Source organism: Miniopterus schreibersii (assembly GCF_964146895.1).
Source record: "Miniopterus schreibersii genome assembly, chromosome: 2".
Lineage (NCBI taxonomy): Eukaryota > Metazoa > Chordata > Mammalia > Chiroptera > Miniopteridae > Miniopterus > Miniopterus schreibersii.
In genome coordinates this window covers 87,093,973-87,107,232 of record NC_138102.1, presented here as the reverse complement: position 1 = coordinate 87,107,232, position 13,260 = coordinate 87,093,973, and the positions used below count along the sequence as shown (strand labels likewise).

At 40.0% G+C, this 13,260-nt stretch overlaps 2 protein-coding genes across 6 annotated transcripts in view; both read left to right on the top strand.

Moving 5' to 3' along the window:
- The window catches only part of DCLK1 (doublecortin like kinase 1), a 430,094-nt gene that overhangs the window by 253,840 nt on the left and 162,994 nt on the right, over positions 1-13,260 (top strand). The window lies entirely within an intron of this gene.
- On the top strand, positions 2,821-4,796 carry LOC308553441 (ATPase inhibitor, mitochondrial-like). Its single transcript, XM_081129421.1, has one exon. It carries the CDS (start codon positions 4,281-4,283, stop codon positions 4,686-4,688), a length of 408 nt encoding a protein of 135 aa, XP_080985547.1. The 5' UTR covers positions 2,821-4,280; the 3' UTR covers positions 4,689-4,796.

Here is a 13,260-nt window from a genome sequence, read left to right as displayed (position 1 = left end):
CACGTCAGCCAGAGCAGCCCCACAGGCATCTCTAAATGTTCTTGCTCTAGAGAACGTTTGAAGAATTGATCTCCTACTTAAAAAAACACACATAAACAACTTTGAAACTGCTGGATTCAAGGATTTTAGTAGTTTTGCTTGTTGAAGGTGCTATAGAACTAGTGCCAGGCACTGCCGTAGATGCTATAAGCCTAGAGAAGTCTTCCTGAGACGAAGGAAAGGCTACTTATTATTCCCAAAGAAATGAATTTGCTAGCTCTAGATTAGGGTAGGGAAGCATTTTTAAAAAACTTAAATCAGCAACAAACTTGTTTACTTATTTTTGAAACTCTTAGGAAGGAAAATTTCTTTCTGGCTTTTTCAACAAATTATGTCAACTTATTAAACAGGAAGACTTGCATTGTTATGTACTTTTGCCATTTTCAGAATACTTTCATACACTTATTTATTTGAGCCTTACAACTACCTGTGAGGTAGGTAAGGCCAGTCACTGGTGCCTGTTTTACCCTGCCAGTAAAAGGCTAAGAGATTTGCTCAGAGTTGCTGCCTGTTTCATTCACTGCTGCATGTCCACTGTATAACACGTAGTTGCTGCTCAACTACTGTTGAATGAGTGAACATAGATAGTAAGTGGTAGAGTTGCAATTCAAGCCATTTAAAATCTAGACTAGTTTTATTATCCCACTCTGCTTAAAATATGGCAAGAGTCCATCCATGGCAAGTCACCACTGCAACCGATATAAATACAACATTAGAAATCAATTACCTTTTTGTGATTTTCATTTATCAATTTAATATTTGAAATACTCCTCTGTCACATAAGCTTGAAAAATCTCTCCCCACAGTTCTTCACTCTCCCACATTTCAGGTTTGCATCTATGTGATCTCCTAGGTATTAGCTATTATTGCAAATACCCATAACAATGATATGTTCCTTTGATTACAATTCTTGATGCAATTTATAGAGCAAATTGTATCCTAACTTTTGGGAAGGAGTGTAATATTCCAAATCTAATGCATTTTTAGAAAGAAAAAGAAAAAATGTTATATATGAGTTATATGAAGATATAGAATGGGGGTCCATTCCTTTTTGCTTGTCACTTGAAATGATCACATCTTAGCATGCATATTAAGACTAAGCATAACATTTGACTGTAGGAATGTTAACAGAAGAGAATAAGGGTTGATGGCAGGGTTTGGACATGGTCTCTATTTGTTTTCTGGTCTGTTTGGCTTTAAGGGGAGTGAGCCAGCAAGCTCTGGAAGAGTCTACACATTGGCCATGGCTGCCTCACTCTCTGGAAATCTCAAATTCTGAAATGTGTATCGGGCTAGTTGTGGAGTCTCCAGCTGGCTAGAGAACACTCCCTAGCTGGTGACTTCCCAAGGAAATGCTACACTAATCTCTGCTGAAAATATTCTCAGGATAACTAATTACTTTAAAAATGCTATGGTAATTGAAACATGTAGATGGAGTCATGCAGTTGGGATTCAAATTAAGTCTCCAGGTTCTAAACTTCCATTTCTTTATTTTTGGTTTACATTTAATTTGAATCATGAGAAAAGGATCGAAAACATGAAAACAAAGCTTGGCTTGCTTTCTCTTTTGCTTTCCTCCTCTTGGCAGCTTAGCCCTCCACCTCCTAAATTTCTGCAGGTGTTCTGGTTAGAGGCAGGACAGATTGTTTGAAAGCTTCCACAGGTGGGGCACTGGGTGTGAAGTGCCTCCAATGAGGCATCGCTTGAGGCAGGATAGTAAGAAGCTCCAGTAACACAAGGACCACAGGAAAAGTGAGCCAAGGCTACAATCACACAAAGAAAAACAAACAAAAATCCTGCCTCAGTCTAGTGTAGCTGCTTTAGTTATATGCAACCCAATGATATTTATTATTTATTTATTTATTTATTTATTTATTATTTATTTATTTATTTATTTATTATTTCTATTTTTTAATTGAATTTATTGGGGTGATATTTGTTTCCAAAACCATACAGGTTTCAAATGTACAACTCAGTAAACATCACCTGCACATGGAAACATGCATCCATTGCCCCAAACAAATTCTCATTCCTTCTCTACTTCCCCCCACTTTGCCCAGCTCCATCCACCTACCTCCACCCCTTTCCCTTTGGCTCTTATCACACTGTTATCTATGAGATTATACACACACACACACACACACACACACACACACACATATGTTTATGTTTTTTCTTAATCCCTTCACCTTCTTTCATCCAGTTCCCCAAACCCCCTCCCCTCTGACAGTGTCACTCTGTTCCATGTATCCATGCATCTGTTTCTATTTTGCTCATCAGTTTATTTTGTTCATTAGATTCCACATGTGAGATCATATGGTATTTGTCTTTCTCTGACTGGCTTATCTCACTTAGTATAACTTGATTTTATATTTGGACATATTAGAGAAAAGATATCTAGAAGGACAGAGAGAGAAAGAGGGAAGCATAACTGAAGAAGAGCAGAAAAATAAAAGGAAAAGAGGAGGGCAGGATTAGAGGATGAAGGCTAAAAATTGTGGAGCATCACTCTATGCTACTTGTTAAAGGCAGGCTGGGCATCTCACAGGGAGAACAGAAGGAAATCAGGACTCAGGAATAAAGAGACAAGCTTACCCAGGGGGAGATGGGAGAGTCTGAGGGGAGCAGAGAGCTGCCTGGAGAACCAGAGTTTGTTCTTGAAAGTTTGGACTCTATACCTATTGTGTGTAGCAGGGCTCTGGGTAGCAGAGTTACTAGAGTTCAGAGAGTCCTTTCAAATGCCCAATAACTTTCTGTGCTGGGAAAAAGCTGATTGATTTTTGTGTTCAAATGCAAAGGTTATGTATGGTGTGTGTTTTTATGGATGTTTTGGGGTTTTTAGCCCATGGGAGTCTTAGGGGTTTGCTCCCTGTATTATCAGATACAAGTGTGGATCGCCTTTCTCCATTGCTACTGGCAGCGGAGTTCTTGGGAACTGATGGAATAAGAATTTCTAGAGGCCCCCATGGGAGGATGAGATGTGGTAGAAAGCTTTGTTTTCATGGAATTACATCCTTGGGTTTCCAATGTCCCATTTCCCTTAATCCAGTCCTGGAAGATGTGCAGTTGGGGATTCAGTAGAGCTAGAAGCAAAGCCAGCATCCAAAGTTTACTTTCCATGGTAGAGTTGCAGTATCAAGCTAGTTGCAGTCCATTAGTCCATTGTGTGGTATCCACATGGCCATGAGCCACGTGGGCCAATGCTGGAATGTGAGAGTCCCCCACAGGCTGGGAGGCAAGAGAGCAAACTTCATTGTTTAAGAGATTAAATATCTCAAATCTTCCTGTGTTTGCATTGGCCATGCCTACTCTAGCCAGTGACCTGTTCCCGGGTGTGACTGACAGACAAGTACCTGCCCTATTCATCCAGACTACTGGATTTGCATCTATCCTCCCACTGTTCAGTCCCTTCCCCCAGCGATCTGTGGGGAACAGACTGGTAGCTGCCTGGGGAGTGTTAAACTGCAGCTTCCAGGCAAAGTTGAACAAATGACTATAATATTTGGCCTTCCATTTGATCCTTTCCTGTTAGTTAACAACTGGGTTAATTACAATGGTATCATTCCCCACTGAGAAAAAAGGAACCTCTTGTAATCTTACAAAGGAGAAATGGACAAAGATATCTGTCCTCTGTAGCTGCTTCCTGCTGTCAGAGGGGAGTAGGATCCCAAGGCTTGGAGGTTCTCCCTGTCTGACAGGAAGGGGGAAGCAAAAAGGGAAAGGAGTCTTTATGCAGGGAAGAGGGATTCTGCAAAATCCAGGTCAGTCTGGTGTCCTGGGAGGTGACATGGGCGATGTCCAGGATGATGACACATTGGACAAGCTGGCATCCTTATTGCGTTCCAGAAATTAAACTTGACAAGAAGGTTAAAAAGCATAATTCAAAAGTGAGGAGACATAACAACTAAAGGTCTAGTGAGAGGTAAAACCCTTGTGTCAAAGGGAAAGATTAACTTACAGTGCTCCCACTTAGGTTGGAGGAGTGGCTTACCTGGAAGCAGGTGTGTTATACCTGTCTGAAGCCCTTCTGTGCACCATATTTAACTCAAATTAAGCTAAGGGAAATATCTTACGAATTCCCCCAAGAAAATCTTCGGGCCTTTTCTGTCTGCTCCATTTGGGCATAAAAGGGAAAGCAGTTTCAAGCAAAGCATCAGGCTAGCTTAGTTTGTGTTTCCCCACTGTAATCCATCAGTCCATTGCATGTGGGGTCCACAGGGCCATGTGGCTATGGAGGAAACATGAGCAGGAACAAAACAAAAGAGTCCCATGAACCAAGTGGGACCAAGAGTAGGGAGCAAGGAGATAAAGAATTTCGAACCATGGCCGTGGCTGCATTGGCGGCGTGGGTGCGGCTGGGGGTGTGCGGCGCGAGGGCCATGCAAGCCGGAGGCCTCAGCTCCCACCTGTCAGATCATTTCAGCTCCGACTCGGGAGCAATCAGGGAGGCCGGTGGGGCCTTCAGGAAAAAAGAGAAGGCTGAAGAGGACCCATACTTCCGAGAGTGGAGTAAAGAACAACTGGCAGCCTTGAAGAAACACCATGAAGGTGAGATCATTCATCATAAAAAGGAGATTGAGCGTCTGCAGAAAGAAATTGAGCAGCACAAGCATACCATCAAGAAACTAAAAGATAGTGTTGAAGATTAAGTGCATGCAGTTCCCCATAGAATGGCTATATATTGCCCATTTCTATGAAGACATAGTTCTGGTAATTAATACCAATCTGTGCTGCCAACAGATTATAATAAATTGTGATCAGTGAAAAAAAAAGAAAAGAAAAAAAAGAATTCCTTTGTTAGGAGATTATGTATTCCCAAATTTTCATGGGCTTGCAGTGATCATACCCATTCTGGCCAACCGTCTCTGTCCCCAGGTTTGAGTGACAGGCACTTTCCCTAGTCACCCCAACTTTACTGAGCATGCATCTATCTTCCCTTTGTTGAATCCCTTCCCCCAGTGTTCTTCAGGGAATAGACTGGTGGTTCCCTGGGGACTGCAAAGTAAGTTGCAGCTTCCTAGTGAAGCTGCCCAAATGACATGCCTATAATGTTTGGCTTTCCCTTTGCTCCTTTCCTATTATTAGTAACTAGCTAATTACAGTGGCATCACTTAGGAAGAAAAATGAAAAAAATTTAAATTCCATACCAAACAAAAGTATAAGAGAAGTGCTAAGTGATAAAGTGTTAGAACATTCACGGTTAGGCACAGTTTCAGGAAAATGTTCATTAAGATATGAATGCAAGAGGAAATAATTTAACATATGAATACTGTATACTAAGGGAAAGTACATTTTATATAGGGTCTGGTAAAAGAATGTACAGTCTTTTTTTCCCTGGTCTTCTTTCCTTCTGCATTTTTTCCTTCTGTCCAAGTATCTGGGCAAACATTATGGGACCTGGCTTTGATGTTTTTGGAGGTTCACTTTATGTTTTCAGCTGTATCTAACTAAGACAAGGCCTTTTGGGCAGACATTAATGAAAGCCACATGGCTGTCGTCCAGGACAGTTTTACATCTCCTTGTGTGGTATGGGACACTTCCCTGGTGTAGCTCACCCACCTTCAAGCTCTTTTCAGCCAGCCCAACATTTCACAGTCCCTCCCTGTCAGCTCTATCTATGCTGCAGACTGTGAGGAGGATGTAAAGAAGAGAAGGAAGGCATTAGGAAGCAAAGGCTGAGATTGAGAAAGCTTTACTGTGGCACAGACACCGCATGAAATATATTTCATTGAATTCACAACCACTCTGGAGGCAGGTATAATGATCCTTATTGCCCAGGTAGAATTGTGTTGGCAAGGGGAGGATCCCATGTCCGAGAGAGCCAGGCAGGACTCATGGGATGTGCCATAAACTCCCATACTACATCTTTCTTCCAAGAGTGAAACTCTTTGCCCTGTGCAAGAGCTAAACACTGTTTCACCCAATCTGTTCTCTGGATCCCCTTGTCAGTTAAAGCATGTGGGAACTCTGAGATGATTGGCCTGTATGGCTCTAAAACATTTCCTGTCTGATCAACCTCGGCAGAAGAAACTGTGCACATCCTGGTAGTAGTTCTGCTTCCCCAAATACAGGCTGACTTAAATTGAGAAACTAATTTTCTGACTGGCAGAGGCACTAGTCCCAGAAGTCCCCATTGCACCAACTTCTGGCACAAATATCACAACAGCAGGGCCATCCTAGAGTTATGCCTATGGAAGGTGGCTCCACTGGTCTGAGACTCACATGTCTGATGCTCAGGCTCCAGGAAAAACCTCACAGAATTTCACCGTCTTCTCTCAAAGAGCACATCTGCCATTGTGGCACTGTGGGCATGGCAGACATCTCTGGAAGGGCCACCTTCCCTTTCTCTTAAGTACAGGTGTTTATCTCAGAAAAGTGGCCATTGCTGGCAAAATTTAGCAATCTTTATAGATCTATTTTCTGAGGTTTGAAATCACTGAAGATTTTTAAAGAAATTGCATTTGAACTTTTCCATCTGTTCTCACATCCCTCTGTTAGCAGATTATGAATCAGTGTCTTTTGTTAATTTCTAAAAAATGATTAATTGCACAAGAAACAGAGATAGCATTTTTGAGTGAATGATACTCCTCTTTCCCCCTCACCTCCCCTAACTCTCCCATCCTTCACTCCAGTAATTTCTGGCCTATTTCCTAGAGGTTGGCTCATTACCACATTAAAGTGTTCACTGCTCCTCTGTGCCAGGAGGGTGCTACCAGTGGCCTCAGAAGGTCATCACAATTCTAGTTTTCTCTGTAGATCTGGCCACCAGAGACCTGTGAGAGTGGAAAGGGATTGGTCTTTCAAGAAATAGTCTGTTTTAAGGAAAGGTTGTCAACCTTTCTTATTTCCAGTATGGAAGGAAAAAGGGGAAAAAAGGAAAGAAATCTTTTAATTACTTTGGGGGTAGTCTCTCATTTCTATTAGACACAGAATTGATAGTTCCCTTTCAAATGGTTACTGACTACACAAAAAGATTGTATATATGCAGGCCAAGTACTATCTGTTTTCCTTTTTTCTTTTTCCCCAAATTCTTTTTTCTTTTACTTTCTTTTACTCATCTTTTATAAAGAGTCAGAGCACAGATTGATTTTAAAAGATATAACAGTGTTTCCTCAATATTTGCGGAGTAATACAGAATTTTATTATTTATGGGCTATTGATGCTTTTTTAAAATTATTGTTGGTTTCAATAGCATGTAATTTTCATCTGAAAATAGGTTGCAGACAGGTAAGGGAGTCACAGGTAGCCTGTCCTGTTTTGTTGCCATGGTAAACCAAGCTCTGTTAGAGGAGCTTGGGACAGGACACTGAGTGCTGGGGCCTTTCCTTTTCTCCACATTAAAATAGCTGGAACTACATGGTATCGAATATGTGTATTGTATAGTGCTAACACAATACTGACATAAGAGTGTTCATACCTACTCAGGAGCTCCAGTCTCTGCTTGCTGAAATATGCAAACTACTGGAAATATGTTTTCTTGTTCCTATTGCTTTGTAGAGATATGTAATTTTTTACTGCAAAGCTTTATGGTTTCTTGTTCAAGAAAATCTGTGCATCTGAATACTATCTCCCTGCACAAAACTGTAAGGAGAAAGCAAACTTTTTTCACTAAATCATCAATAGGAGTTGATTACTTATAGCATGCCCCACAAATTATACCACCACAAGGAATGGCAAATTAAGGAGCCTCCTTGTCTAATCTAGTTAGAATTAGCATAATCCATGTTCCTTTTGTTTGTCCTTAACCCAAGATTTTCTCCTCCTTTATTTGGATAACAAAATGGCCTGTCCTCTTTGGATAATAAGAACATTTTCATCTTTTGTTGAGAATTGAAATGTGGTATTGGCAGAGATTTCCTGATTTCTTTGCCTTATTAAAAATGTCTTAGCTCTTTTATATTAATACCTATACAACATTTTATTTCCTTCCATAATTTATCTGTTCTGTATTATCCATCTCCTACTAATTCAAACATCATCAGGAAAGAAAAAAAGAAAAAAGTTCACCCAGCCATTATTCCTTCTGGAGTTTTATTACTATGTCAGTGCAGATCTATTTTAAGATTCTAAACTCAAAAGCTAAATTTTAAAGGTGTAAATCTGTCTAGACTAAAGTTTCAAAGTGGCTCTGGAATATAGAGAAAAAATTTAATGTTCTTAGAACTGTTATTTTTAAACATAAAAAGATAATTTATATCATATACCAATTTTCAATTCTGAAAGCTCCTACCTGTAAATAGGTAATCTCCAAAATGTTGGTCTTAGTCTGTTCTTTTGAAAATAAAAAAGATGGTTTACTCATGGAAATGACATTAAAAGTGAGAATCCTAGGCTCACAAAATACTGTTTCACCTTCACTGAACCTGTGTCCCAAACTACCCTGAGCCCTGTAATGGTGAGGGTGTGAGCAGGTGGTGGGACAAAAACCTTGCTAGTGTCCTCAAAAAGTCCAACCGATCCTGGTTTAGGCTTCTGTGACTTCTCCCCTTGACCATTCTTCAGGGCACTGCCAAGTCAATTTGTCCTAAAACTTCAATGAATTCCCAGAGACAGTTGAATTGAGATAGGACTTCAGTTTCCTGTACAGCTGCTCCCAACCCACATTTCTAGACTATATCAATAGTTTCCTCCCTCAACTAGCACATACTCTGTATTTATACCCACTTTACCTGGCATATTTCAAGGTTTCATTCCCTCCCTTCAGCTCTACCTGTTGTTCACATCTGCCCTTCAAAATCCAGTGCAAATGCAACATCTGTGAAGTCTTTCCAAACCTTCAAATCAGAAGTTATCATTGATTCTTCAGAAATCTCATAGCTCTTTAAATACATTTTTCATGCATTGCTTTCTTTCAGTTTTTTATTCATTCAACAAGTAGCACAACACTTTGCTGTAGTTCTGCTGTTCCTTGATTTTAAATAGTGGGATATTTGACCAATTAATACAGTGAAATTAGAAAATATCTACTTCCTAAATTTATACCCGAGTGCTTCCTTCTTTATAAATCCCAGTTATAAGGATGAAGAAAAAGGAATGAGTGCTGTGTGACTGCAGTGCTGATTCTATTTTTCTCTCTCTGGATCCTTAGGTAATCAGGATGGGGTTCAGTGGGCCTGGAAACTAGCAATAAGGTCAGTTGAGGAGGAAAAGAATAATGAAACAGTCTGTATCTCTTTTAATTTTTGTACGTATGCTTCAAATTTTTGTTGTTGTTAATCCTCACCTGAAGATATTTTTTCCATTGGTTTCTAGAGAGAGTGGAAGGGAGGGAGGGAGGGGCAGGGAGAGAGAGAGAGAGAGAGAGAGAGAGAGAGAGAGAGAGAGAGAAACATGGATATGAGAGAGACAAATTGATTGGTTGCCTCCCACATGCCCCCAGACTGGCAAAGGATCAAACCTGCATCAGGTACATGCCTTTTGACCAGGAATCAAACCCATGACCCTTTGGTGCAAGGGCTGATGCTCTAGTCACTGAGCCATGCCAACCAGGGCACAGTTTGCTTCAGTTTTTGAATAAGAAATAATCTCTGGGTGAGTTAAATCTCATCTATATTGTGCTATATTCAATTAATCAAATGGTACTTGCAGGGATCTATAATGGGAATTGGGCCTTCTGATTGGGATAAGTATCATTTAGGAAATCCCACCTCTAACAGGCTTAAAGCCCTCAGGGTAGCTTTGAGCCAGAGGTCAAAGTATTGTGACTTGGTTTCTTTGAAAATCTCTTCACTTTGTCATTCTCTGTGTGCCAACTTTTGACCTCCTGGAAGTGCGATGGCTACCCAGAGCTGCCAGGGCTATACATTTCCCACTTCCTGTGGAAGAAGAGGGAGGGGAATACTCCTCCTTCCCCAACCATTGAACAAAATTCATGGGCTTCTCTCTGATTGTACCAAATTATATCACATGTCTACCTCTAACTGCCAGGAGAAACTGTGATTGGCTCCTGCCACTCAGTCTTGCCTCTGGAGCTAGAAGTGGTATTGATCCAACCAAACTACACAGGTGTTGATGAGTGAACACAGGGTCCACCCCAGGCCAGGTTGGAGGGTAGGCCTTATGGGGAGCCTTTGACTAACCAGAGGGCAACACAAAGTCATTGTACCTGTAAGCTGGGGAGAAGAGGCAGGGAGTAGGCAAGGGTTTTTTGTTTTGTTTTAATATATTTATTGATTTTTATAGCGAGAGGAAGAAAGAGAGAGAGTGAGGGGGGGGGAAACATCAATGTGAGAGTGAAACATTGATCGGCTGCCTCCTGCATGCCCCTTACCAGAGACAGAGCCCACATCCCAGGCGTGTGCCCTGACCAGGAAATGAACAAGAAAACTTTCAGTGCACAGGATGATGCTCAACCAACTGAACCACACTGGCCAGGACAGCAAGGAAAGGGGTTCCTTTGTCTTTCTGCAACCTCTCGTTGAGTACTGCTATGTACCAAGCATTAGTCTAGGTGCTGCAAGGTAAACAATACAGGCCAGGTCATCGGGGAAGGGAACAATGAACAAAAAATTAAGTAAATAAGATATTTTCATATTGTGACAAGTGCTATGAAAAAAATGGCAGAATTACTTGCAGAGATGAGGGGTAAGCTATTTTAGAAAGGACGACTAGATTTCAGAAAGAAAAAGAGGAGGGGGGTGGGGACTGCTCCTTTGCAGGTTTGCTGACTTGTTGCCCAAGGGAGGCTGTTAACTCCAGGACAGAGGTGTCCCAACCAATCTGGAAGGTCACTTCCCCAAATTCAGCCAGGTCTTGACAATCCCCGCCAACCCAGATCAATCTTCCTGGCTGTCCCAGTGTCTCCCTTTCTTTCTGATACAGAGAAGGAAAGGAGGCAGAAGTAGAAGAGGAGCTGAAACCATAGCCCTTGTTATCTAGCTAGCAACCCACTCCTTCCCATCTTCTTTTTCTCTGATCAAAGCATCAAGTCCAATGTTCAATAGAGGTTCTCACTGAGCAAGGTCTTTAGAAGAGTTCCCTACCAAAAATACTGCTTACTGAAATTTCTTTACTACTGGAAATGTCCTATGACAATTTGAGCTGCTTGAAATACTGTGTAAATATTATTTGGGTAGAATAACCATAGCTTTGTGGTGCTATTTGTATACAAACAGTATGTATACAAACAGTTTGAAATTTTTCAAAAATATGTGTAATTGAGACCTCTTCTATGGATTTATACCTAACAATAAATATATATGGCTCTGTTTGATCTTTGCGTCACTGGAAATGACACTAACCATATGAAGAATTCTTGAGGTCAAAATATCCTTTCATATTAATAATTCACTTAAAGTACAGAGAAAATTGATATTGGTAGGCTCATCAATGAATTTGAAGAGTATTTGGGGTGTTGTGGGGTTTTTTTGATAAATGAATCACTAGTGATTTTATGCCTTTAAGTAGAAAATGTATAGTCTGTGGTTTTTAATAATTTGTTTGAAGAGCATTTGGAATTGTTGGTATTTTCTCAGGCCATATATCAAAGCTTGGCTTTGGAAGGGGTGAACAGTCTCCATTCTAGAACATGTGTGTGTATGTAGCCTTCAACATTTTTTAAATTAAAATATTTCTGAAAGAATTAACTACAATGTCCTGTTACTTAGAAAACATTAAAGACTCTTTGGCCATATGGTGCCAAATGTAATCATTATAACTTGATTTTAACTAGATTTTATAACTTGACAGAGACATAAAGTTGATGGCAATGAAATAGGGAAAAACAAGCTAAAGATAAACCAAAAAAAAAAAAAAAAAGCCAATATGAAAACTGAATGCTAAATAATAGAAAACACATCTATTTCAAGGTTAGAAAATTCTGCAAGTTATCTATCCAGGTTTCCATAAGCAGCATTCCTGCCTCCTACTATAACCAGACCTTTTTTGTGGTGTTCTGTTCAATTTTCCATGTGTGCTTGACATAGTGAAGTTTAAGGAACGTTATGGACTGATAGAAGGCCTTGCATTTTTAATCTTATGCTGAAGGGTAACTGATAAAAGCAATTCATCAATATCCCCTTTAAGTAAAAACATCTGGTTGTGATTAAGCATTTAAATTTAATAATTTAGTTTGTGAAGTTTTCAGAAATTATTTCTAATTCTCATTGTGGAAGTTACTGAAGAGCCATTTTCTCTTCACTGTTCCCCTCCTTCCATTTAAATGGAATCTGGCACATGGAATTCACATTTTTATTATTTGGTGATTATTTTACTTATAGGAGAATTTTCTTTCTTCACAAAATGATCCATAGTAGTGTCTTTTAAATCAGGGCCTTGGAACCTCATTATTTCATCTCTTCTAAAAAGGTTTGGCCAGTGTCTTTTGGATATATACTTATGGGATGCACAACCATTGTTTGTGGGGCTGAGATCACTAGACTCATCAGGAGGCCCTGCCTTTTTTTCTCTGAACAGCCTCCTTCAGGGGCAATTGTGATAGCCCCTTTCTTCATTATGAATTCAACACATCTAAAATCACATTCATAATAACACTTATAGCTCTGCTGCTGCTCCCAGCTGCATTACTTCTGTTAATAGTGCAATCATCCCACTGGTAACTCAGGCTTAACTCCTCAGTAATTCTTGATATATATATATCCTTCCCCCCAGCCCGCCCCCGAAACTACTCCCACAGCTGCCAAGTGACCATGGTTCTGCCAGCAAAGCATCTCTACCATGTCTTCTTCCTTTCTGTTAGAGCAATAATATGTAGGATACAGAAAAGTTAAATCAGGGTTGCTCTCTGGAGCTCTGTCTTCCAGATTCTGAGGCTATATCCAAGCTGTTGGTAGGAAATTAATTAGCAATGTCTGCAGTGGTAAAGAAATAGAATTAGCATATATGCCACAAATTTGTTGTAACTACTATAGTGAATGAAGACTTGGGCTTTGAAATTAAGGAGACCTGGATTTCATCTTTGGATCATGAGCAAGTCACTTAGCTTCACTAGGCTTTATTTTCCTCATGAGTTAAATAGGGATCATAGGTTAATTTAAAGCGAATTGAATCAAATAAAACTCAACTAGTACTTATTAAATATTTCCTATGCATAAGGAAAATTGAAATGTTTTGTTGACTGTTAAAAAAAAAACAAATAATGGATATTACCCTTCAGAGTATTATACAAAAGGTAAATGGTTCTATTATGGTCAGCTTCTTCTGCCAACACCCACATTTAGGCTTTTATCTCCTTTCTCTTGAAAGTTAGCTTCCTCACTATTT